The sequence below is a fragment of the Mustela erminea genome, chromosome 18, assembly GCF_009829155.1.
Source record: "Mustela erminea isolate mMusErm1 chromosome 18, mMusErm1.Pri, whole genome shotgun sequence".
In the NCBI taxonomy this organism is placed as follows: domain Eukaryota; kingdom Metazoa; phylum Chordata; class Mammalia; order Carnivora; family Mustelidae; genus Mustela; species Mustela erminea.
In genome coordinates, this window is record NC_045631.1 from 18,624,836 (window position 1) to 18,652,828 (window position 27,993).

The following is a 27,993-nucleotide window of genomic DNA, read 5'->3' on the forward strand; positions in this document are numbered from 1 at the left end:
GTACAAAATCATCACTCACTTTATGCCCCATTCAGCTTGTTAGTCCTTAATTTTAAGTGTCTCCAGCCCTCCTTGCTAATCAACCTGAGCTGCTCCTGTGGTAGTAGAGCTCAGTCTTTCAGTTCTCTTATTAAAGAAGGAATCAAGCTCTTTAACTACTGAGAAATAGGTCTAATCTGTGGTTCTAAGTAAAAACTTCTTTTCACAATCATCTGAAACCTGACTTTGGTAATGCCTCAGGACTCTATCTCAGTAACAGCAATCTTTCTGCACTTGTCTTTCTTTCCTGGCACACATACCCAGACAATTGTCCAAGAGAGGCTTTTCTCTTCTTTCTTACTCAGTGTCTTCTTGTCTTCAAATTCTTGTTTTCTGAATTCCTCCAGTTTCTCTAAATAGCCTTCTCTTTGCCCTTCAAACCTGCATTCCCTGAAGGAATAACAGAAGGAATAACAGCTTCAGTTCTTTGCACATTCTACAGAAGCATACAGTGGTCATATTACATGGTATACACATTAGTATCTCTAAACCCCAGTTCACTTCAGAGCCCAGATTCCAAACAAAGCTACACAAAAAACATTTTTTTAAAGGTGTTTGTGTGGCAGGGTTTGGAGCTGATTGGTGGCCACAGTTAGCTCTCATACATTAGTCTGAGAAAGGAAACTAGAAGAATTAGAAGTCTAAGATTTTAATGACCATAAAGATAACATGTAGATGATTTACTACATAAATGGGGGTCAACCAGAATTGTATGCTTTCAACAAACATTAAACTTTCTGTATCTCCTTGTTTAGCTAGCCTGCTGTCAGCTCTTGAAGTTGACAGAACAGTTGTTTTTTTTGTATTTTTTTTAACTCCTACACAGAACAGGAGGGAAGTAAGCATCTAACTTGTTAATAGCAGAAGCCCAACCCCAAATGGAAAATAATAGATTATTTGGTTTGCCTAAAATGAGACAAACAGATAATCTCTCTATGGATTGCTTATCAGTTTTGAGCCACTTAATTAGCAACTAGAGACAGAAATCCAAAGTTTTCTTTTGTATTTCAAGATTCCAGATCTAGAAGTTCTGAGTTGCTGCTGCTATTTTATTCTTTCTTTTTGGGAGAGTTCAGTGAGGGTTGAACACCTACCACTGGCTTCTTTGCTTCTTCATGTGTTTATGAACTTGCTTGTTACTTGTTTATTAATTTTTTTTTTCTTCTGTGGATGATTACTTTTCAGAATCCACATTAGTATCTTAGTTACCTATGTAGGCATTCATTAAATACAGGTAATGCCTCTTTATGTAAACTGAATAATCCATGTGTATGAATGACTACTTTTACATCTCACTGGCAATTCACCACTTTCCTTTTGTTGGTTTTGCTATAGAAAGCTAGTCAAGGACTGATATGATCTCACCATTCTGGTTCTAAAGCCATGATTTAAGTGTTATCTATAGATGCAAATACTTCAGACCAGTGTATCTCAAGCCTCAGTGTTTATCAGAATCACCTGTTGAGCTTGCTAAAAACACATTTCTGGGCCATACCCCCATCCCCAATTTTCTGATTTGGTAGATCCAGGGTGGAGCCTTAGTATTTGCATTGCTAGTAAGTTCCCAGATGATGCTGTTGCTGGTAGTATGGGGACCACATTTTTAAGAATCACTGCTTAGGGATTTTTCTCCTATTTCAGAAACATGCCTTTGTAGACAGATGGTTGTATCAAAAAAAGAGAAGGGGGGAAAAAAAACCCAAACCTCAAGGAGATGACAGGGTTTGGTGGGCTTTTAAAAAAATGTATTCAAATGATCTCTGTGTGAGGGTGTGAATTTGCTATTACAAGTAATGTAGCATTTGTATAGGCTCTGAGATACTATCATAAGTGAATATTCAAAGAATTATGAAGTAAAATCTCCAAAGCGACAAATACTCTTATATCAAGTCATTATGTTGTATTCTTTAATACAATGGTATATATCAATTATATCTCAATAAAATTGGGGGAGAACTTCTAAATCTTATCACTGTTATTTGGGATGAAAGACTTAGAAGAGGAGGGGAGGTGAAAGAATAGGGATGTTGGTATCTAGGAGGTCTCAGTTAAAATCCTTGTTTTGCCACTTACAGTTAGTGAATGATTTTACAGTGTGTAACTTCACTAGGTTGTTTTAGTATTAAATGAGATAACGTGTGAAATGCTCCGATTATTGTATTTGTCCATGGGTTATTTTCATAGAAGCTGGTCTCCTCTGTTGCTTTATACACTCAAGAATCTTTTCTAACTCCATGGGTGATAAGTTTTATCCAAAGTCATTATTAAATAATCAGATCCCAACATTTGCAGCCCTGTAGATGCTATAGAAATATAGACAAGATATGGACCCTGTTCTCTAACTATATAAAATCTACTTAGAGAGTAAGGGTCCTTTTCCTTTCCATTGAAAGTACCAAACTACTATGTTAAAAATGGGATAAACTGTGATCTTTTAAACATAAAAAGCCCAGATGTGGCCAACTGGGTGGCTCAGATGGTTGGACATCTGCCTTTTGCTCAGGTCATGATCTTGGGGTCCTGGGATCGAGTTCCGCATCGGGCTCCCTGCTGCTTGGTGGGCCTGCTTCTCCCTCTGCTTCTGCCTCTCTCTCTATCGCTCATGAATTTAAAAAAAAAAAAAAAGGAGCCCAGAGAGGTAAGGCAGTGGCTCAATGCAGTTCTCAAGATTCTGGATTCATCTTTTCTGCTCTGCCATACTTAGCATGTTGCTTTTTGTTTTTGAGCCTCTCCTCTCAAGGTCACAAAATGGCTGTCATAGCTGTAGACCTCATACCTTTGCACCACTATAGCCAAAGGCAGAGAAAGAGCAGGGGTTTTGTTGTTGTTTTTCTCAATTCCCCTTTATCGGGGCAGAAAATCTTTCCCTGGAGCAGACTTGCCCTTAGGTCCTGTTAACCAGGATTAGGATGTATGACTGTGTGCTGGCCTGCAGGAAGGCTAAAAAGGCAGACATGTGGCTTTTCAGTTTCAGTGGTGGGACTGGTAGGTAGATGAGAGAGTTGAGAGATGACTGTTGGTAGGCAACAGGGAGAGTCTACCAAAGGGAGCTAAAACTATGATCCTTAAAGATTAGAGACAATTCTAGGCAATTTCTCATTAGGCAGAATTGTGTGCTCTAAGGCAAGCATTGGCAACCTTCTTCTGTTAAAAACCTGATAGTAAATATTTTAGGTTTTGCTGGCCACAAATCGTCTGTGTTACATCTTCTTTCTTTTAAAAAACAACCCTTTAAAAATGTGAAAATCATACTTAGTTTGCTGGCCATATGAAAAGAGGCCATATAGTTTGCCAGCCCTGCCAAGGCCATTAAGGCTCAGAGGAAAGGGAGATGAGTAAGGCTGAAGTCATCATTTTGAAGCTTCCTGAAATTCTGGAATTTGAGTGGTATTTGAAGGATGGATAAGATTTACACTGAGAAATCCTATTCCTTCTGAAAGGAAGCAGTGAGTGTAGAAACATGCCTGTGATGCTTACTATAAAATAGCTACGTGATACCTGCAGAGCGTGAAAAGCAACAATACCCCTGCAGGTGAGATGGGCTAAATTGCAAGCCAAAGTTAGAGAGTACTGCGGTATGAGTACCTGGACCGAGTCAGCCACTGACAAGCCAGCTTTCTAAGTAGCTCTAAGAAATAAAGATGCCCTTTTGGCTTAAAGCCTCCATGCTGACTTGGAGCCTAAGGCAGACGGTGTCTCATGTAACAGTTGGCCCTTCAGTAGGAGCTGTTGCTACTGTGACTAATTCAAGTACAGACATCATGTGTTTGGAGAAGACTATTGGTCTGTTAACCAGAGCTATACACAAAGATTATAACTCATCTTCAATTTGTGTAATTGTTATTGACTATAGGGAAGAATTGCACCAACTAGTAGTAAGTTACTCATTCACTGAACATTTACTGAATGCTTAGTGTGTGCCAGGCCCTAGAGATACAAGTTGAGAAACTCACAGTCTCGAGGGAGGGAAACGTATATAGAAATAATTACAATAGAGTGAGATAAGGGTTAGAAAATATACATACAAGGAACTGTGGATGCTGAGAAGAAGGAACCACCAATTCATCCTGATTAAAGCTTTCTAGGTGACTCAGTCTAATTATTGCTGTCCTTCAGTGGCTATCCTTATTGCTATCCTTAATACTGGCCTATTATCTTGTGGATCTGTACCATTGATGAAAAAGAGTCTTGTGTGAGATACTGTGGTCGAATCAAATCCAAATAATCATCCAGAAAAAGCAACTTCAAACATTGTACTGCTGCTACCAAGTTTTTAGGATCCTCTTTCTGTGGAAAGTATATAGCTTGTAGTGTTTGTGCTTCTCACTATATTGGTATGAATATTGGGATCTATAGAACAATTGTTTTCCCCAGTAAAATTTACAGAAAAGAATATTCTGTGGTAGGCAGAATCATGTCCCAAAGAGTCCTCATCTTAATCATATATGAACCTGGAAGTATATTATGTTACATGATAAGGGGGGGGGGATTAATGTTGCAGATGGAATTAAGGTTTCCAATTAGATAGCTTTAAAATAGGCAGATTATTCTGGATTGTTGGAATGGGTGGCGGTGTAATTACCAGGGCTTTTGAAAGTAGAAGAGGGAGACAAAGAAGAGATTGGATTGATAAAATATGAGAAAGACTCAACCCATCTTTACTGACTTTAAAATGGAGGAAGGGAGTCACAAGCCAAGGAATGCAGGTGGTCTTTAGTTGCTGGAAAAGGCAGGGAAACAGATTCTCCCTATATTAGTTTGTCAGGGCTGCCAAAACAAGTACCATAGACTAGTGGCTTAAACCACAGAAGTTAATTTTCTCATAGTTCTGGAAGCTAGAAGTCAGAATTTAAGGTGTTGGCAGGGTTGACTTTTTTTTTTTTTTTTTCTGAGATCTCTCTTTGGCTTGTAGATGTCCGTCTTATCTCTGTCTTTACATGGTCTTTCCTCTCTGTGTGTCTGTGCCCTGATCTCCTCTTATAAGGATACCAGTCATATTGTATTAGGAATTAGGACCTACCCCAATAAACGTTATTTTAATTTAATCTCCTCTCTAAAGACCATATCTCGAGATACATTCACATTATGAAATTCTAGAGATTAGTGTGGGGCGAAGGAGACTGTCAAACTCACCTAGATCCCCCAGAAAGAACACGGGTCTGCCACCACTTTGATTTTAGGACCCCTGAGCTCTAGACTATAAAGATAATAAATTTGTGTTAAGTCCTCAAGTTTGTGGTATTTTGTTACAGCAAGTTAGAAAATGAATACAATTACAAGTAATCTGAGTCTGCTAATAGGAGAGTGATTGGAATAACAGTAATCAAAAATATTAAAATAAATATCTATTGACCAATGAATAGATAAACAAAACGTGGTGTGTATGTATACAATAGAATATTATTCAATCTTAAAAGGGAAAGAATTCTGACACATACTATGATATGTCTGAAACTTGAAGACATGCTAATTGAAATAAACCGGTCACAAAAAGACAAATACTTTGTAATATCACTTATATGAAGTATTTAGGGTAATCAAACTCATAAAATAGAAAACAGTTTTTTAATGGACATGGAGTTTTAGTTTTGCAAGATGAAAAAGTTCTGGTGATTGAACAACAATGTGAATATACTTAATACAAATGAACTCTATACTTGAAAATGGTTAAGGTGGTAAATTTTGTATTATATTATTTTAAAATACTGAAACAAAGATAGTTTTAAAAGGCAATGACAGAAAAATAAGTGTAGTGTGTGTTCATTGTATATATTGAGAGAAAGGATAGGTATATATCATTGTATATACATATAATATCTCTGAAAATATACCCAAGAAACTCACATAGTGATCATTTCTGGGAATGGGGTTGTGGAGAATCAGGAGGTGGCAGGGCAGGGATGGGAGGAAAACTTAAATACTCCTTGACACCTTCTGAATTTTGTTTGCCACATGCATATATTATGTATTGAAATCATGGTCAAGCTCATAGACACAGAGAACAGATTGGAGGCTGCCAGAGGTGGAGGAAAGCATGGGTAAAATGGGTAAAGGGAGTCAAAAAGCAAAAACTTCCAGTTGTCAAAGTAAGTCAGTCATGGGGATGTAATGGAAGGAAGGAAGAAGGGAGGAAGGAAGGGAGGAAAAAGGGTTTTAAATGTGTAATTGGGGTTAGGGACTGCAGAGAAGGTTATTTCACTTAGGTCATCATTAGGCTATGAAATCACTTTGTCAATCCAGGTACATGTAAGTGTCAGGATAAGTAAGACCTGCTTCTTGCCTTGGCCTTTAAGGGGTTAAAAGCTCTTAGTCCCAGAGTGTTCACTAGGCTTTAAGGTACACACATATTTTTTGGTTTGGTGTCTATTAGTTTATTGTCAGAATCTCTAGTTTTGTTTTGTTTTGTTTTAAGAACAGCTGAAGTGTGTTCACTTAGAACCCCCCCCCCCGAAAAAAAAAGTTGGGAGAGAAAATATAAATGAAAAAATAGGGAGATGCAACATGGGGGAGTTTGGGGGGTAGGAAAAGAATAAATGAATCAAGATGGGATCAGGAGGGAGACAAACCATAAGAGACTCTTAATGTCACAAAACAAATTGAGGGTGGTGGGGGGAAGAGGGGAGGGAGAGGGTGGTAGGGTTATGGACATTGGGGAGGGTATGTGATATGGTGAGTGCTGTGAATTGTGTAAACCTGGCGATTCACAGACCTGTACCCCTGGGGCTAATAACACATTATATGTTTATTTAAAAAATTTTAAAAATTAAAAAAAATAATAAAAGACATGCAACAGTGTTTTCTGCTTCTTAAAATCATACAAACTATAACAAGAATAAAAGACACTTTACAGTCAGTAGCAAAAGGTTTTGACACTTGCAAGGTTATTTCTTAAGACTTCTACTTGCAAATTGTTAGGTAACTGCACAAGTTAGATTTTAACACTCTTCAAAACATCCTTCTTAGCACATGAGTCCTTGCATCATACATACCATATAAAGATTGCAACATTTTATTACTATAATTGTTGCTTAGAAGCTGTTCTGGATTGAGACTTCTTTTATATATGGATGTGTTTTCCTTAGCAGCAATCTTAGCCCCTGTTTTTCTCCAAGCAATACTTAGCCAAAGGAGCCTATTTCCACAGAGCTGTATCCTTGTTTTTGTGGCTTTTGCATCCATAAAAAAACAAAAACAGTTCTGGACCTGTTCGGTTTTCTTACCCTTTTTGTTTAGAGTTTTACTGTAGCTAATTCAGCACCCAGAAAATTGCTTAATTCATATTAAGGGTACGATAAATTTTAACAAATGACTCATCGTGAGCTCAATACTTCAGGGTTATATAGGGAATACAGAGTTGTCTCTAGAAGTGAAACACAATTTTATAGAAGCAAAATTTCCCTAGATAGCAGAAGTTTCTTTGAAAGAGAATTTAATGCAAATTTATAAGCCTTTTACGTCTAGTTGAGAGATTTTTATTACTATCATATTACTAAGAACAGCAGCAGCAGCAGTAGTAACGTCAGTAGGCAAGTTATGCTAAGTGCTTTTCCCAGATTATCTCGAATGTAATCTTTCCATTGACCCTATTAGATAGATGCCATTATTATGCCTATATTTATGGGTCAGGAAATTCAGCTTAGAGAGATTAAGTAATATGTTCAATAGGTGGCAGAACCAGGATATGAACTTAATTTAGTTAAGATTTGGACTTAGCACTTCTAAAGCAAAAATATGACTTTGACATTATCCTCTTCAAAATTCCTACTGAAATGGCTAAAGGGACATTTAAGAAGGGAGGAAGGAGGGAAAGAAGCAAAAGAAAAGAGAATTGGTATCTGCATTACAAAGTGGGATCCTCAGGCTAGAAGAAATACTGGGAGGTTTAGTTCAATATGAAATTCAGTTAAGGCCAAGTTGAGGTTAGGGCCTACCAACTTGAGTACTACGTATATATTAAAGCCCACCTAAGGAGTGAATAAAAGAAGCATCATATATTCCTACTTTACTAAAAACATTAATTTGATCAAATACTTTTTAGCATCCATTTAGATAATCTTAGAGTTTTTCTCATTTGACATAATGTGCTAAGTTATATTAATAGAATTCCTACATATTCATTCATTCTTGGAATAAGTTCTTCATAGGTATAAGCAGGACAGTTCATGCCGCAGAACCCAGGAACAATTCAGGAACTGGAATTACCAAGTACCCCAGAAAGCAGAGAAAAGAACTTGAAATATCTTTTGTCTTCCTTTGGATTAGAATTTAATTTGGAACTAAATATGTTGTTTGCAAGTAAATACTTGTTCCATGAACCAATTATTTTTAATGCTATGAGCACACGTAAATTGATACCTTATATCTTAATGAATTAAATTGCAATTAATAAGTATGCAATAAAATCTTAAAATAACTTTAGGAGTGCAAGTCATTACAGGACCTCCTTTTTAGAAGCTATTTTAAAAGAACTCAGGTAAACATGCTGAAATATTTACTGGAATGAAAATTTTAAAATCTTAACTAGTATAATTTGGATTAATTGTATACACTGTGGCAGTGACAAGCCACTTTTAATATGCTTAATATTACCTATGTTATCATCTGTTGTGATATGAGAATTTGGGAGAATTGAAAGCAGTTTTTCTCTCTGCCTTATTAATTCCTTCAGATATTTAATTTATTTTTTTATTATGCCTTTAGCTTTTCTGATATGACTTTTAGAACTAAGTCTTCATCTATTTTGTATACCTTTGAATACTTTTTAAATTTTGAATACTTTTAAAAAACACAAATGGAAAGTAAATGTTTTTTCTCAGGTATGTGTGTCTCAGTTGGCTAAGGGTCTGACCCTTGATTTTGGCTCAGGTCATGATCACAGGGTCATGAAATTGCACACTGGGCTTCATGCTCAGTGGGGAGTCAGCTTGAGATTCTCTCCCATCCCCACACTAAAATAAATAAATCTTTTATTTTTTTTAAGATTTTATTTATTTATGTCAGAGTGAGCACAGGCAGACAGAGTGGCAGGCAGAGGCAGATGGAGAAGCAGATTCCCGCTGAGCAAGAAGCCTGATGTGGGACGCGATTCCAGAACGCTGGGATCATGACCTTAGCCTAAGGCAGCAGCTTAACCAACTGAGTCACCCAGGCGTCCCAAATAAATGTTTTTAAAAAGATGTTCTTATTTTCTCTCCCCTCCAAAATGCAAGGGTATAGGAAATAAAGAGATTTTGCATATGCAGGATTTAAAAAGTGATTTTAAATATTTGGTTTTTCTGTTTATTTTCTAAAAGAGGAAGAGGGAGGGATAATAGAAGATGAGAGTTGGTTGTAAGAAGGAAAAACCAAAGTAGGCAAAGGATCAGGGTAGGAAAGAAGAAGGAAATAAACCAGGAGAAGGCAGTTATCAGGAATAGTAACTCTGAGCTTTACTTTCATTTATTTGCACTCTAAAACTCTTAATCTCTGCAGGTATTCAATGGGTTGAGACATAGTTTCAGCTTTGAAAAATCAAAGTAGGAGTCAACTAGGATAGCCAGAGTAGATATATATGATTAAGTTTCAGCCAGTAGTAGTGAGAAGTTTTTTTGTCATTAAGAGCTTTATTGAGGGCGCCTGGGTGGCTCAGTGGGTTAAGCCGCTGCCTTCGGCTCAGGTCATGATCTCGGGGTCCTGGGATCGAGTCCCGCATCGGGCTCTCTGCTCAGCAGGGAGCCTGCTTCCCTCTCTCTCTCTCTCTCTCTGCCTGCCTCTCCATCTACTTGTGATTTCTCTCTGTCAAATAAATAAATAAAATCTTTAAAAAAAAAAAAGAGCTTTATTGAGATATAATTCATAAAGAAAAAACTGCACATTGTTTATATATACAGTTTGATGAGTTTGGACATATGCACACACCTGTGAAACATCATTATAACCATCACTAAACCTATGTTTACTTTATTTTGAACCTCCAGAAATTTCCTTGTGCCTCTTTGCATTTTTGTTGTTGTTGTTGTCTGTCTGTTTTGTGGTAAGAACATTTAACATGAGATCTGCCCTCCTAACAAATTTTAAATGCACAATAGAGTATTGTTAACAGTAGACACTGTGTGGCACAGCGGATCTCCATAACTTTTTCATCTTACAATACTGAAACTTTATATCCATTAAACAAAAATCTCCCTTAGCGGCCGCCCCTACCCCCGCCTGGACAACTACCTTTCTACTCTCTGCTACTGTGAGTTTGATTATTTTGGACACCTCAGATAAGTGGAATCATGTAGTATTCATCCTTCTGTGACTGGCTTATTTCACTTAGGACTTCCTTTTTCAGGCTGAATAATATTCCATTGTATTTATATATCACTTTTTCTTTAACCTTTGTTTGTTGTTGGACATCTGGGTTGATTCCATTATCTTGGCTCTTGTAAATAATGCTGCAACAAACATGAGAGGACAAACGTTTCTTCTAGATCCTGATTTCAGTTCTTTTGGATTTATACCCAGAAGTGGGATTGCTGGATAATATGATAGTGAGAAGTTTTGATGACATAAACATCTACATCTCTATGCAGGGACAGCTCAGTTTCCAGCAGCTGTTACTCAAATAACAGACATTTGGATGGGACTTAATGGGTCAGAGTTAGAGCTTTTTTTTCTTCTCTTTTGTGGTGGTTTTAGTCATAAGGGAAAAATACTCTTGTGTTACCAGCTAATTGTTTCACTTCTTTGTCTCCTTTTCCTTATCAGTCTTCTAGACAGATTTTGAAAAAGAGATTGGATAGTGGAAGAAAGGTTTTAAATTGTTTTCTGGCATCTGTCAGGGGGACTTGGGCAGGGCATATCTTTTGGCTGTTCTTATAAACACTTGTTAGCAGAGGGCTAATGAGGCTAGTGGTTAGATACCCCAGTCGTGTCCTATGTTATATTCTAAAGCCTGACTAAACAATCAAATCAAATATGTACCTTTGGATCTGAGGATAAATGAGCGCAAACCTACCTCATTCTGAGAAGTATACAAAGTACACACTATAAAGGGTTAGTAGCACCATTTTTACAGAAAAGGGACACCCCATTGCCCAAATTGGAAATCATGGAAAATGCTTCAGCTAATCAAACATTTCTCAATCAATTTTCCAGTCACCTAACCAATCAACTTGTTGGCTGTATTCTCTCCAACATAGCCGTCACTAATCGGAATTGCAACTTCTCACCTCTGAGCTAACATGACTCAGTGATTTTTGCTGGCTTTTCCCTCATGCTCATGGCCCCCGTTCATTTGGATCTCTGAAATGATGTTGTTTTATTACAGAGTTCTCATTTGGAAGACAGTGAATCAGCAGTGTTACTTTGCTGTGAATGTGAAGAATCAGATATCTTTAGTGGTTCCAATGTACGTAGGTATATGTTTTTATACAGCCTTTGGTATTTCAAGTGAGCTTTTTGGGTAAATTTGGCTCTTAAATGCAACTGAGATAGTGCCTATTATTTCATCTATTTGGCATCACTCAGCCAAATACATAGTCTGTGAAAGCAAATATAAGTGACTTGGAACGAACGTCTTTATAAATAATATGACATATATGTATGCATAATAATCTCCACTCAAGAGGTACCTATGAAATAGAGAAATGTTGTCTCCTGGAACTTTAGAGTGCATTCTCCCTCAATAAAAAATGATTGTTTTGTGGGTTTTTACATTTTTTAATTGTCAGTAGTTTCCCTTTCCTCATAGCAGCTGCTTGGTATTGCAGTTTATTTCCCATGTACATAGACCTAACACATCCTGGCAGTTGGTATTTTAAGCTAAATAATGTTATAATTACTGGGTCATTTCAAATGTGGATCTATCTAACTACTATGTTATAACTATGTTATAAATTTGTTTATCTTACCTGATCCCCAACATGATTTCTTAACTATTGCAAATTGCCCATGCAGTCAAGCTGAAGTCAGAGAAGGACTTAAACCGACTTTTTTTTTTTTTTTTAAAGATTTTATTATTTATTTATTTGACAGAGAGAGATCACAAGTAGGCAGAGAGGCAGGCAGAGAGAGAGAGGAAGGGAAGCAGGCTCCCTGCTGAGCAGAGAACCCGATGCGGGGCTCGATCCCAGGACCCTGGGATCATGACCTGAGCCGAAGGCAGAGGCTTTAACCCACTGAGCCACCCAGGCGCCCCGAAACCGACTTTTTTTAAAAAAGATTTTATTTATTTAGTTAGTTAGTTAGTTATTTGAGAGAGGTGGAGAGAGAGAGCATGAGGGGGGCAAACAGAGGGAGAGAGAGAAGCAGGCTTCCCTCTGAGCAGGTAGCTGAATGTGGGGTTCCCAGGACCCTGGGATCATGACCTGAGCTGAAGACAGACGCTTAACAAACTGAGCCACCCAGATGCCCTTAAATTGACTATTAAAAATTTTAAATATCTTTTCCAACAGGATAACTGTGTTTGCTCTAGCCATGGCTAAAACTAGGTTCTGCAAACCTTGATGATAAAATCTGGATTCTATTTCGGGATGTTTACTGTACATAGTAGGCACTCTGTAAATATTGTTAAAGTTTCACCAGTTGAAACTCTGTCTCTGTAAGTAAGCTGTGCCTCTTAAGTATATCACTGTAGTACTGCCAACTCGTAAACTGTCTTCTTTACTTCACCTTCATTGCACAAAGAAAGTGATCACTGTTTCAGGACCTCATTCAACTATTACATTGACTTGCCTGGTTGCACTTCATTCAGCATTGACCACGAATATGGAATGGCAGGAAGTTCATTATTGTGACTCACTCACTAATAGCTGGAGCCATGCTCCTTCCCTAGTGCTTGAAAACATTAACTGAGGAATTCACATGAACACTCATTTATTATCAACATTTTGCAGGTGACAGACTGACGGTGAAAAGGTTAGATTCTTCCCGATATTGTGTGATAAGCAGGAGCAGCGCTGACGTCAGGTCTCTGCTGCCACCCATCAGTGATCTCATTATCAGCAGACAGCATCATCATTGATGAAATACATACAAAGCCTCTTTATATAGTTTCCTCAAGATTTATTATTTTGTTCAGTGTGCATTGGCATCTTCTGAATTAGACTGGCTTATTTTTTGACTGATTTTGTCCTGAAGAGGCCAGTGCATGACAATCTATATAAAGAATATTTTTATGAAGTTGTATACACGGGGAGAGAAGATGACTCTAGTTTTAATGGTTTCTGAGAAACAATTAGTAGGGTATATGCATTTGCAGATTATTCTGGAATGCTTTATTTTATTGCTAGAGCTTTTATTCATTTAAGTCAGGTATGTTATATTTTCTTCTTCATAAGACAAAAATGGTTACATGTACTGGCTGGCTTTTAAAAAGTATTGGATTCTCCTCCTGTTTTGTTGCTTGAGGAGTACTTCCTATATGTTTTTTCCCCTTAGCTCCCCCATCCCCACCCTCACCTTAAAAGAGTTTGAAGAGCTCCTTCCCAGCAAGAAGGCTTAAACTTGAAAACAAAATTGTTTGGAGAGTAAACTAATAGAAATCCCAGTTTGAATTTTCTTCAAAGGAAGTGGTATGATAACTGTTTGAGGAAGGGGATGGATCTTGATAACTATTGGATAATAGAAGTTCACTATTGTAAAAAAGAGTAGGACACAAAGTCAGTCACTGAAGAATTTTCTCTTCAGTCTGAGGATAGAAAAATTATGAACTTTGGTTGGCTATATTTATTAATTCACTCATTCATTCATTCATTCATTCATTCATTTGTTATCCAAGCATTGATTGACAGTCATGTACCAATTGCTGGTCCCAGGGCTATGGAAATTAGGTATAAAGTATAGAATCTACCCTAACAGCAAACTTGCAGCTATAGGATGAATGAAGTCTGAAGATATAACATAAAACATAGTGGCTATAGTTGATAACATTGCATTTTATAATTGATATTGCTAAAAAAAAGAACTTAAATGTTCTCATCCACAAAGAAGATAAATATGAGAAGTAATGAATATATTAAGTAACCAGATGGGGGGAATGTTTTTATAATGTATATGTATGCCAAATCACCATGATGTACACTTAACAATTTCATTTGTCAGTTATACCTCAATAAAGCTGAATTTTCTGGTAATTTACCCTTAGGAGAATTGTATACTCTATGCTTAAACAAGTTCATTTTATGAATATTCATGGAGAGCCATGAAAAGGAGAGGAGAAAATAATTTATCTGCCGTACCTGGGGAGAAGAAAAGAAATATGTGGATGAGTGGAAGGAAACTTGGCTAGAGGCAAAGAAGGGGTAGCTCTCTCTGGAAGAGAGCTAACTCCCTTAGATCTCCTGGGGCTTTCTTGGAAGAGATGGGAGGAGTGTAGAAAGGCTTCTGCCTCTTCTCTGGTCCTCTTCATCTTCCATGGAAACCAGATAAAGGATAGAAGCAGTTTCTTGTTCCCTTTGCTGTGCACAGGGTTGTTGGATGCCTCCATAATGAGAAAAGGGACTGGTCTGCCCCAGAGTAGGATGACTGGCAAAGTCACAGAGGAAGAAGGTACTGGCCCTAGCTGCAGGAGTTTCACTTTGGCTTCAGATAGGAAAGAATGTAGGCAGTGACTAAAGCAGGTTGGGGTATTGGTGGCTGCAATAGACACTGGCAATCCTGAGCATCCTCTCCACTACCCATCCCCATACCTGTTGCTGTCCTGCCTTAAAGGAGAAAAAGCTCTGTGTGAGCTGGAATTCCAATTATCATGTTTGTGGGGGTTCAACTAGAAAAAAGTGGATTCGTTACTATTGCAAGGTTATATCTTCCCCAGCCTAGAGGTCAGGAAATTCTTGTTACATTAGTTTATTTCCTGTAAATTAAGCAATTTCTTTCTGTCCTTTCCCTGCTTATCTGACCCCACTCCCACCCTACCAAACAGAAGGGACACATGTAGGTGGTCATACTATTTTTGTGGTCTGTTTCATTCCTTTGCTTGGATATTAAATCCTTGCAAGGAATGCATTTTTCTTCCATGCAATCAAAATATTTTGTTTGATTAGCCCAGTGAAAGGAAGGAGTGTTACCCTTTTGTTATTGAAGAAAGAAAAAAAGAAAAGCCTACCCTTGAATCAAATATGGAGAAAGCAGACAGAAAGGAAAACCTAAAATGTAAGAATTATTTGGTTTAGCATACTTTACATTTTTAATTTTTTTACTAATTTCATTTAGCCAGAACATAGTACATCATCAGTTTTTGATGTAGGGTTCAGTGATTCATTAGTTGCGTATAACACCCAGTGCTCTTTACATTTTTTTAAAGATTTTTTAAATTTATTTGACAGATCAAAAGTAGGCAGAGCAGCAGGCGGCGGGGGAGGGGGGGGGGTTGGTGAGCAGGCTCCCCGCCCAGCAGAGAGCCAGATGCGGGGCTCAATCCCAGGACCCTGAGACCATGACCTGAGCCAGAGGCAGAGGCTTTAACCCACTGAGCCACGCAGGCACCCCCTTTACATTTTTAACTAGATTCTTTTCTAGGGCAGGACGGGTATCTCAGAACATAGCAGTATCCTTCTAGATGGTAACTTCTATGGAAGTTTTCAGGTGTAGTCATTTTGCAGAGTGGGAGAATGGCTTTGGAGAGAGAATGTTTAACCTCACTTAGTTTAAGAGAAAGGATTTAAGAATTGTAAAAAGTTATTAGTGTTAAGATAAGCAAGCCCTAATTCAAGGCCTGCTTTTGAGTAGCCAGCCTATCTGTGGGTTCAAAATAGAAGGGACTTTAATCTTTAGAATTCTTTTGAAGCAGCTTGTTTTTCTTGTATATTTTAAGTCTTGGAATGTGGTATATGGGATGATCAAAACAATGATTTATTAGCTCAGAAAGTAAGACTGTATTTATTTTTTTTAAAGATTTTTAAAATTTATTTGACAGAGATCACAAGTATGCAGAGAGGCAGGCAGAGAGAGAGGAGGAAACAGGCTCCGTGGCTGAGCAGAGAGCCCAATGCGGGGCTCGATCCCAGGACCCTGGGATCATGACCAGAGCCAAAGGCAGAGGCTTTAACCCACTGAGCCACCCAGGTGCCCTGTAAAACTATATTTAAAAGGGAAAACTGCTATTGTCGTTAAATCTACTTCTGTAAGACTCTGTAAGATTGTGAACAGACACACTGAACTGGGTGTTTTTGTGGATCAACCTACCGATACAATGATAACCAGAGTAGCAAGCAAGAAGGTGGTGATGGTATGGAGGCCGACAGTATGCGCATCTGGTCATTTCTGATTATTTGTATTTACCTTCTTTCATTCAGCTCTTAGCACTCTATTTATTTCCTTTTTTCAGGCTCATTTGCAGAGATATCATTTCACTGGACAACATACACAAATAAAAAGGGAAAAAATGAAAATTTGTTGCTAAAAAGATGTGAGTTTTATTATGCATTCCAAATGACCAGTTAGCCAGCAGGAAACAGCTGTTCCACCAGAGCTGAGGATTTATTTGAATTCTTCTGCATCACCTCTGCTGCATAGCAGAGCAATTTCTGATTAGGGCACCTGGTCAGAGAGTGGGATAAAAGTGTTGCCGGTGGCAAAAACATAGTTATTTTTCCCTCGAAGGAGTCTGATTTAAATGAATAAATTGGGTTTGGTTTGGTTTGGGGTTTTTTGGGGGGGGTTGTTTTTTTGCAAGTAAAACTGCAGGTAAAATTTAAAACAGGTTAGATATAGATGTATAGATTATAGATATTTCAGAGCTGACCAAAAGAAGGTAAACACTGCATTGGAGTATAAGATATTTCTATTTTTCATGAACTAAGTTTATAATGGATGAGTTTCTACAAAATATGAAATTACAAAGGACAATGTAGCAAGTGATCATGAAACAGCTTACAAGTATAGAATATAAAACTATAATGAAATATTTGCCAAAGGTGACCCACCTACAAAACAATTACATTAAAATGATGTACACATTTAAACAGATATCCACTACCACCTCACATGAATAGCTTAATTAATCATTAAAAAAAGAAAAAACTCACTGCTTTCTCTGGAAAAGGAGAGTCACACCATAAGCAGAAGAAATTCGAACAAGACTTCGCAAGAGATTATCATGGGTATGAGTAAATGAATGACTTGGAATGACCTCTATAATTGTGGTCACCATTACTGAAGAAATGACACAGAGATCTACCTCCTGTGATGTCAAACTTATTTTTCTTCGTTCCAGAGTAAGATATAATCAGAAAGCATAGCTTAACTGTTTTATCTTAGAATAACAACTGAAAAACAATTTTCAACTTTTCTTTTAAGAAATTTTACCCTCGGGGGCGCCTGGTGGCTCAGTGGGTTAATGCCTCTGCCTTCTGCTCAGGTCATGATCCCAGGGTCCTGGAATGGAGCCCGGAATTGGGCTCTGCTCAGCAGGGAGCCTGCTTCCTCTCTGCCTGCCTCTCTGCCTACTTGTGATCTCTGTCTGTCAAATAAATAAATAAAATCTTTAAAAATAAAAAATAAAAAAATCTTACCCTCTTGAGCGACTTATGTGAGGAAAAATGAGATTTATAGTAATCTTGGGTATACAAAGGCTATTTTACAAATTACCCTTATCATTTAACCCGCAAGTTCTCATGCTGTCTGCACATTAGAATCACCTGGTGACCTTTTAAAATAATTTAATGAGAGTCTCACCCAGTCCAGTTAAACCAGGATCTCTGTGAGTGGGACCCAGGTATAGTTATTTTTTAAAGTGGTCTCAGGATTATTCTAATTGAGTGAGGGATTAAGAACGACTGTTTTAACTAGCTGTGCTAATTTTTACACCACCTAAAGCAGAGCTCCAGTCTGCAATGTCTGTAATATGTTTCCTTGAAGAATGGACAAAATAAGACATCGACCAGAATCCTAAGAGTTGACTTTGCATTTGATAACTCAGTTACAATGCATTTAACTTTTTTTATTCAGTGAAATTCCTTGGCTAGGCTTATGTTAAAAGAGGAGCGAGATACTGAAATTTGGTGATCCAAATCCTCAATGAACGTGTATCAATTAAGGACCAGGTTTTCCATGAAGTTACGAAGACTTATGCTTCCTGTGTCAGTAATGCTGGGAGCTAGCATAAACACAAAATATTAAAGATCACTTTTAGACTTTGTATATTGTGTTTTTTAAAATAAAACATACATATAGAGAAGTGCATTTATCTTGCACTTTTATGTATATCTTAAAGAATTTTCACATACATCCAAAAACTGTGTAACCCATACCTAGATCAAGAAACAATATTACCACTCCCCTCCACCAATTCCCCCTTCTGCCAACACCCCCCTTTCTCCCTTTTAATCACTATTCACCTTCCCAGCCATCATCACCCTCAACCCACAAGGTAACCACTATCATGAATTCTTGACCATATGATTTTGATGTGAGCATGCGCCTGTGCTCTTTAGATGACCCTCCCTTGGCCCCCAGAATCAGGGCTCAGCATCATGTAATAAAGAGCTCAGGTGTTGGGCGCCTGGGTGGCTCAGTGGGTTAAGCCGCTGCCTTCGGCTCAGGTCATGATCTCAGGGTCCTGGGATCGAGTCCCGCATCGGGCTCTCTGCTCAGCAGGGAGCCTGCTTCCTTCTCTCTCTCTCTGCCTGCCTCTCAGTGTACTTGTAATTTCTCTCTGTCAAATAAATAAATAAAAATCTTAAAAAAAAAAAAAAAAAAATTAAAGAGCTCAGGTGCAAGGTTCAGACAACCCGGGTCAGAGTCCCAGCTCCACTATTCCCTGGCTTTGTGACTTCACTTCTCTAAGCCTCACTTCCCAATCTGTAAAATGGGGATAATCATAATACCTGTCTCAGAGAGTTGTTAGAATTAAATGAGATGACTTATGTAAGGTACCTAGAGGGCCTGGCATATTTTCTGTGCTACATAGAGAGCAGGGGCAGATGTAGGATTTCCTGGTGTCACCAGCTCTTCCATAGAGCCAGGACAGTGCCACTGTTGTCCATGTTTATTGTCCAACTCTGTAGGGGAGGAGAAGGAAAAAATGGACATCTTATCCTTTATTTGCCTTGTGGCATGAGTAACTTGCGGCCACTTCTAAAATATACTCTTTAGGGGTGCCTGGGTGGCACACGTGGTTAATTAGGCCTGTGACTCTTGGTTTCAGTTCAGGACATGATCACAGGATCGTGAGATCAAACCCAGCGTTGGGCTCCATGCTCAGCATGGATTCTAATTAAGACTCTGCCTCTCCCCACTGCACACGCTCACATGCGTGCACACACTCTCTCTCCGATAAATATTTTAAAAATAAATAAAATTTATTATTTAAATTTGTAAAATGGTCAATGAAGGGCCAGAAATGTTTTCTTATACATTCTTGTATTCTCCACAGTGCCTAGCATAGGGATTTGCAAGTTGCAGATATTTAATGCCTTGGGTAGTGGAATCTAAAAATGATGCTTCAGGCACAGCATGCATTCCCCTGTGCTAGATTTATATTGGTTCAACTTCTGGTCCTTCTTTTGACCAGGGACTTATTTTGGAGATACCTGGCACCAGGATACTGAATGTAGCAGTGAAACGATCGCAAGCACACACCAAGAGGTTGTCCTGATTTATAAATAAATCAGGAACCAAATAAAAGCTCTGACGAACTGAGTTATCCGGCTTTCATAATCTGAGGCAGGATCTGTTCAGGTGTACTTGTCCCTTATTTTGGTTTAGGAAAGCAAGAAAATAAGAAGATGGCATGACTTACAGTTTTTTTAAATTAATAAAATTATACAAACTACAAACTTTTTTTTTTTTTTAAAGATTTTGTTTATTTATTTGATTGAGAGAGAGGACAAGTAGGCAGAGGAACAGGCAGAGGGAGAGAGAGAAGCAGACTTCCCACTGAGCAGGGAGCCTGATGCGGGGCTCCATCCCAGGATCCAGCCGAAGGCAGATGCTTAATGACTGAGCTACCCAGGCGCCCCCAGACTTCTTTTAGATTGTAGTTTGGAAATAATTTACCCTTTGAAAGGTGAGCAAGGCAATCTATTTAGCACTTAGTATTTGCCAGACACTGTAGGTGATTTTCATACAAGTTAGTGTTGGATCCAAGTCTTTGAGGTTAAATACTTTTAGTATTTCCCATTTAAAGCTAAAGAAACAGAGCCTTGCCAGAGGTATGTGACCATGCTGGTAGTGACAGCTGAGTCTGCCTGACACTCTGAGCTTTTATCCTTATGCTGTATTGCCTTTGTCCTTGAATGGAATTATTGTTATTCTGGTACTAGGAGATTGGGGGCAAATGGAATAGTGGTTCTCAGCTTTGTTTTTGCAACCGAATAATCTGTGGAGCTTTTTGAACATAGACTCAGATCTCACCTTAGCAACTTTCTCATTCAGTGGGTCTTGGACATCTTTATTCTTTACAGAGGTCCATAGGTGGTACTTCATGCAGCCAATGTTGAGAATCATGGTTCTTAGAAATTCTCTAGGGAGGAATTATAAGATTACAGATCTGGGGGCATCTGAAGACTGAATTTAGGATATTGTAAAGACACACTGTTGACAGAAGTATAGGGAAAGAGGAGGTAGCTTAGTAACAATCAAGTTATGTTTCAACAGGTTAGATAGTACGTATCACCAGCAATTGGATATATATCACTGGAGTATTTTATAGCCAGATTAATTCTTCATTCTGTCTATGAATTTCTGGAGTGCTGCCACTGTTGTACTCAAGCACAGTCCTTCTCAACCCTAATTTGCTTTCCCAAATATCTTCTTACTCGGTGGTTGGGGTGAAGTCCTAGTGAATTTGCAATTTCAGACTATTAGGCAAGAACTGCTAACCCTGGAGAGAGCAGTGGGTGGCCCTGATTAAGACAAATGTCATGGGAGAGTTGTAAATTTAACAAACTCTTAATCTTAATGGATCCTATCTTCTGAATTCCTCCTAATGCCTTTTGTTTGTTTTGTGTAATTTTATAGCATACTTTGGCAGTAGAGAAGGGTTAGTAACTTTTCCTTTCACTTTACAGTTAGGAAAATTGAGCTACAAAGGTCATGCTGAGAACTATAACTAAAATAATGGCTAACATTTGTTGAACCCTAACCATGTTCCTGATTCTGTAGGAAATGTTTCTACATGTATTATCTCATATTACATTTCTGATGTGAATAATGTTTTAGGGATAATGAAACTGAGCTCATTTATTCTAGTTATTTGAGTCTACTCTTTGGCAGGTACCATGCTAGACAATGAGTATCCGGTGGTGAACAAGTCAAACCCCATCCTTAATGGAACTTACAGGGGGAACATACTTAATAAAAAATAAGTATTCAATTGTAAAATGTGACAGTGCAATGAAAAATACAAATGGGGAAATAATAATAATAATAATAACAGAGTAGCCATTTAGATAAAGGATGGTGAAGAAGGGCCTCTCTAGGGGCGCCTGGGTAGCTCAGTGGGTTAAAGCCTCTGCCTTCAGCTTGGGTCATGATCCCGGGGTCCTGGGATCAAGCCCCGCATTGGGCTCTCTGCTCAGCAGGGAGCCTGCTTCCTCTTCTCTCTCTGACTGCCTCTCTGCCTGCTTGTGATCTCTGTCTATCAAATAAATAAAATATTAAAAAAAAAAAAAGAAGGGCCTCTCTAAGGGTGATATTTTAGTTCAGAATAGTTCAGGGATTTGCTTAGTGTCACACATCTATTAAGTAGTGAAGTTCAAGTCGATTCCCAAGGCTCTGCTCACCAAGCTATACAGCCTGGCAGATACATGCTTGGAATCTACCCCAGGCTTGTGCCTCTCCTGTTTGGTTTGACAAGCTTTCCTATCATGGCACTGCACCAAATTTCCAGGAGCATCATAAAATTTATGATTATGAAATTATAATAATAATTCTTTCCTCCTAAAATGCACTAGAAGGCAGCAGGGAGAAGGGGTAGTAAAAATATTGCAAGCAGTATATGAATTTCAGCAAATGAGAGAGAGAGACATAGCCCCAAAGATCTGGAAATCTCTGCTATAACTGTACTAGGTACATTTGCATGAGGAAGTGCTCTCTTGGCATGCATGGGCTGGAACTGGAATTTCCACTTTGGATCAACATCTTATTTCCTGGCCTTATGTGAACTTAAAGAACTTGAAGGGCTGATCCAGGAGCCAGGCAGAAGACATCTAAAGAAAGAAGCTGACTGAGAAATGTTACATGGTGGCTAGAACCTCAAGATACTTGGGAAAAATGTTGGAAGGAAGGGACATTCTGCTCTTAGGAAGGGAAGGAATGAAGTAAACAGTGAAATACAGCCTTGAATTTAAATGCTGCTGTCTTCTTTTCACTCTACTGCGATGCTTAATTTGCCAAGTTACTTTCTCAGAATTTTCCAGCAGAGTCCTCTTAATTCCCTCTTTGCTCCAGAAGAATTTGTCCACTTACTCTTTTTCCTCCCAGGAAATAACCGATTCTTAAGCTTGTCAGATTCTGTAGAAGTGTGATGCAAATTCTTAAACCCTGGATTATGAGCCTAACTGTAGATTTGAATAGTGCTAGTATAAATTTATGTTTGGAAAAGATCTGTGCATGATATTCATGTATACATCTTAACTTGCTGATTATATTGGTGAAGATTATAAATCCTGGCCATCTAACAGTTCAGTCAAAAGTTATAATAATGTCCAAACTCTTTGACATAGAAATCTAATTCTTGAAAACTTCTTCTAAAGAAATTATTTTAAAAGAATAGTACTAAAATTTTAGTGAATATATTTGATAATAGGAGAAAAGGAATGGTTAAGTAAACTATGGTTTAAACTATTAACTCTGAAGCCTTTAGACACAAAACCCAGAGAAAGCATTAATAAATTGAAATACATAAAGCCAAAAATTTTACTTTAAAAGATCCTATAAACAAAGTCATAAGACAACACATTGGAAAAAGCTTTTCAACACATGTGATAAAGAGCTCATTTCTATAGTACATAATGTTCTCTACAGTGTTTTCTAAAGATCAGAAACCTAACAGAACAATGTGCAAAAGAAATTAACAGACTTTCACAGAAAGATATACAAGTGGCTCTTTACCATTTGCAAAAACATTCCGTAGTCCTCTTAACCAATACCATTATTTACCCATCAGATTGGCAAAGATCAAAAAAATGTGATCTTGTGTTATACTGGAAGGGACAGAGGGGAAGCTGCAATGCTATATATTGTTGGTGGACTGTAAATTAGAATGACCTCCTTGGGGGATGTTTTGGAAATATCTTTCAAAATTCTGTTATGTCCATAGCATTTGCTCAAGAAATTTCATTAGGAATTTATCCTCCAGAAATTTTCCTATATATGTGAAATTTAATATATTCAAGGATATTCATTACAAAATCATTTGTAATAGTGAAAAATTCAGAATATCCTAGATGTCCCATCAGGGTGTTTCCATATGAATTACTGTGGAATCATCTCCTGTTGTTAAAATACCAAGCACATGACTCTTGATTTCTGCTCAGGTCACGATCTCAGGGTCCTGGGATCAAGCCCTGAGTGAGGCTTCACGCTTAGTGGGGAGTCTCCTTAAGGATTCTCTCTCTCTCCCTCCCCCATACCCCTCCCCATCTCTATCTCTCTTTCAAATTAATAAATCTAAAAAAAAAAAAAAAAGCCATGATGCAAATCAGTATGTGTGTATCATTTGTATGAAAAAAAGAATTAGAGGGAAAAGAATATATTTAGATCTTTAAATATGCCTTGATTGTATCTGGTAATATATATAAAAATTAGAAAGAGCAATTTTCTTTAGGGAGAAGCACTTGTTGTCTCAGGGAACAGATGTGAGATGGAGACTTATTTAATGTTTATCATATTGCCCTTTTTTGAATTGTGTACCATATGCATGTGTTACCTCCTTTTAAAAAAATACTAAAATAAGGCACCTGGGTGGCTCAATTGGTTAAGAGACTGCCTTCAGCTCAAGTCATGATCCTGGAGTCCCAGGATTGAGTCCCTCACTGGGCTCCCTGCCCAGCAGGGAGTCTGCTTCACCCTCTTACCCTTCCCCCTCTCATCCTTTCTCTATCTCATATAAATAAATAAAATCTTTAAAAGATTAAAAATACAAAATAATTAAAAAGGGGTAGAACAGAATTTTATAGTCACCACTCATTCATTCCACAATTATCTTAAAAGAAAGAAGAGGGGGTGTGCCTGGGTGGCTCATTCATTAAGTGTTTGCCTTCAGCTCAGCTCATGATCCCAGGTTTCTGGGATCAAGCCCCGCATCAGGCTCCCTGCTCCTCAGGTAGCCTGCTTCTCCTTCTCCTACTCCCTCTGCTTGTGTTCTCTCTCTCACTGTATTTCTCTCTGTCAAGTAAATAAATAAAATCTTAAAAAAAAAAAAAATAAAGACACTTTCCTTAAATTGCCCACAGCTTAGAAAAGGAGACATATCTAAATAAGATTATTGGGGTGCCTGGGTGGCTCCATGGGTTAAAGCCTCTGTCTTCAGCTCAGGTCATGATTCCAGAGTCCTAGGAGCGAGCCCCTCATCGGGCTCTCTGCTCAGCAGGGAGCCTGCTTCCTCCTCTCTCTCTGCCTACTTGTGATCTCTGTCTGTCAAATAAATAAATAAATAATCTTAAATTAAAAAAATAAAAAATTTAAATAAGATTATTAAAATGTAGTGTAAGTGGAATAATGGAGATGGGTGTGCTAGGTACAATGTGGCCCAAGGAGAGAGTAATTCTTTCCATTGCTTGATATGACAAGTTTAAAAATTCTTTCCTTTGCTTGATATGACAAGTTTAAAAATGAACAAAAATGAACAAAATTTAAAATTTGACTCGGTCGATGAATCATGTGACTTGATCTCAGAGTTATAAGTTCAAACCCCATGTTGGGGGTAGAGATTACTTAAAACAATCTTTTAAAATAAAAATTAACAAAATTTACATGTATACTCTGTAACCGTGCAAAAGCTGTATAAATAAATACCAAAATTAAAATTAAAACACACAGAAAAAGCCTTAAATATAAGGAGTTTCATTCAAATGGTTAGGAAATGGAGGGCTTTGGGAATATCACAGTTGTCTTATCCATATTTTAAAGACAGTGGGTTTTTTAAAATTTACTTTAGATTTTTAAAAGTCAAGTAATCCAGTACCTAGCTAAGCTAGGGTCTCTAGAGTCTTTTACTTGTAGTCTTAAAGATGAGAGGATAGGAAATACTCTGTTTGCCCTAAATTAATATGTGGGATAAAAAGACTCTTTATCATATGCACCTTTTACCTTTCTGCTCCATTTAAGCCTGAATCTCCCCAGGCTAAATGTGAGGAGCCTTGGAATTGATTAGTGTACAGTTGATATCAGTGAAAGTGCTCAGTGATTTTCATGGGGGGTGGGGGTGTCTTTTCAACTTTTGGTACATAACTTTTTTTTTCCCCCCTTCTCAAAGATCTTCTTTAACACTAACAGACCTCCACCAGGGCCATTTTTAGATGTCTTAAAAGTGAACTACAGAGCAGTCAGGACTATATTAAGCAATTCTGGAACTCAGAATTTATGGCCCTTTCTGTTATGAGCTACATATAATAAGGAAATACCAATTAAAAGCCACATAATCAAATATGATGTTGCTGTGTCATAATAATCTAAATTCTACCATGTGAGTTAGGTCCAGGTCTTATGATCAGCTCCATCTCTCATTAAGTATATTTTAAAGCTCTACTGCTTCATTTTCTTCTTCATTCATTTCCTTCTTCATTTCCACTGGTCTGGTTCTGTGGCTCTGCCTTGAACTATTTAAACTGGCTTAACCTGGAACAGCGCTAGGCACAATACCAAAAGTGGAGCAGAACTGGCCTTGGTACTTCCTTCGCTAACTATAGTCACACTTCTTTGCCTGACCCCTGTACCTTAAGGGCATGACCTTAGTTTCCATTTCTTGTGTATATGGTTACCTTTCTCCCATTATTCTTTCAGCCAATAAATATGTACAGAATACTTCCTATATGCTAGACAGTGTGCTGGTTGTGGGGCTGTAGTGATGCTTAAGACAAACATGGTTCTTCCCTTTGAAACTTACATTCTAGTAGCAAAAGTGGCATTAAACAGCTAATTAGGCACTGAATTTTTAAATTATAATTGTGATGGATTCTGAAAAGAGGAAAATACACCATACTGTGAGACTCTAGCAGGCTGGGACCTGACCTCCTTAAGGGTTAGTGGTCAAAAGAGGGCTTCCTCGGGGAACTAGTGTTTTGAGTTGTGCTCTAAAAGATGAGTCAAAGTCAGAGAGTTGGGTGGGGAAGGAAGTACTTAACAGATGAGGAAACCTATGGCATATTCGAGGAACCAAAAGAAGGCCAGCAAACTTGGAACACAGAAGATAAGGGAGGAAATAATACAAGATGATGCTAGTGAAGTCAGCAAAGGCCAGCTGGTAAAGACTCTTGTTAGCTAAGTTAAGGATCTCGGTATTTATTCCCTGGACAGTAGGAAGCCATTGGAAAGTTCAGCTGGGGAGTGAACCAGTTAACATTTTAAAAAGATCTGCCTGGCTGTACTCTTGAGAATGTACAGAAAAACAAAGTCCCAGCTGTCTATGGCTTTTTGTTTTTCTGTGATTTGATTTGATTAACTCGTCTGTTGGGGGATGGAACTCTTAATAAGAAGAAAGTTGATAAAAAGTCAGTATGGTGTAGTGGTGAAGAGTGTCTGACCCTGGATAAGTTGTTTTCCATCTCTAAGTCTCAATTTTCTTATCCGAAGAATGGAGATAATAAATAGTATACCTGCCTTGTGGGGTTATTGTAAAGATTAAATGAGATAATGTCTGCTAACACTTAGATTAAGGCCTGGCATATTGTAAACCTATAATAAATGTTAGCCACTGTTATAATTTAGCAGTCTCGCAAAAAGGTTCATCTGTTACTCTGAGAACCACCCACTCTTGGTGGTCCATGAAGTAGCTTTCCATCCAAAAGTCACATGTGGACTTGCCTATTCATCACCATTGGACTGTAGGAATCTGGCCTAGTCAACCGGTAAGGAAACATCATGCTTATGGTTTACTTTTACAAATGTCATTTGAAGATGATGGAAACGGAGGCTGAGGAATGGTTGTTTGCTTTAATCCTAGCTATGGTTTTGCTTAGAAGCTGGCTTTTCCACAAATACCAGTGATAGGGTCTGACACAGGAAACTCAACAGAATGTAGTTAGTTGCTTGGAAACATCTGTATTCTTTGTTTCCCACAATGCTAGGTAACCAGTATGTGTAATTAGACTGCTGAGCAAAGCTTCAGGTTGATCAAGGTTAATTGTTGACAGTATGTGAGATTGTTAATAATGTCTCCCCCAAAACTGCTTTTCCAAAATAGATTGTTCCAGCACCACAAAAGAATTAAATGCCATTGATTTCTTTATTCAGTGAGGTGTAATTTTGGCCTGGAAACTGGGATCTTCCAATTTAATATTTTCTAAGAAGTTAGTACACAGAAAATGTGTTTTCTCTTTCACTTTGAAGTTTGCCATTCTCACTGCCTGACTTTTGCTATATTTAGCCTGTTCTCTAAAATTATACATTTCTGCCTATGATCCATTTTGTGAAACTAGGGAGAGTGGCTAAAGCATGTCATTTTTCCTAAGAATCCTGGGGAGTTTGGGGTAGATGGGAATCTATTCTAAAAGTTTACAGTGAATCCAGACACTGCCCAGAAAGTCTTTGTTTTATGTCTAAATTTGCCTAAATTTGTAATATGTCTAAATAGCTTGAGAACATGGTAGGGCAAGATTTTTGAAGGGAGTTTTGTTGCGAAGTGCTACAAAAGAAAAAATTGAACATTTCTTATGCAGTCAATGAGAGTTCACTGCAATCAAGTTTACTTACTGAATTTGTCAAAGACTTCCTGTGGCGAGATGGTTCACAGATGGTGAATAATTCCATTTTAAAAATGAAAGTAAGCTTTGTTTCTCATTTCTTCTCTTGTCCAATGTGGTGGCTCTACCTGCATAGTTTGTTTGT

The 27,993-nt window shown here is 38.0% G+C and overlaps 1 protein-coding gene and 1 long non-coding RNA gene across 7 annotated transcripts in view; one reads left to right on the forward strand and one right to left on the reverse strand.

Annotated features, from left to right (window-relative positions):
* Positions 1-27,993, forward strand: part of SSH2 (slingshot protein phosphatase 2) — a 250,754-nt gene that overhangs the window by 44,663 nt on the left and 178,098 nt on the right. For 2 of the 5 annotated variants that reach the window (XR_004280439.1, XM_032320092.1), the window contains exon 1: positions 11,397-11,413. The exons of 2 other annotated variants lie outside the window; for them this stretch is intronic. Coding sequence is in view for 2 of the 3 variants with exons in the window: in XM_032320092.1 (XP_032175983.1) it covers positions 11,412-11,413 (2 nt within the window). In the remaining variant the exon portion in view is untranslated. Of the gene's footprint in view, positions 1-11,332; positions 11,414-27,993 lie in introns of those variants that run through there. One more of the 5 variants, XM_032320093.1, reaches the window with a different exon arrangement.
* On the reverse strand, positions 202-27,985 carry LOC116577204. Of its 2 annotated transcripts, none has more exons than XR_004280443.1 (3): positions 27,859-27,985; positions 20,359-20,465; positions 202-429 (listed from the first exon to the last, which is right to left on the reverse strand). It is a non-coding gene; the product is annotated as an uncharacterized LOC116577204 (long non-coding RNA). The 2 variants fall into 2 exon arrangements; XR_004280442.1 differs by lacking the exon at positions 202-429 and adding an exon at positions 17,936-18,100.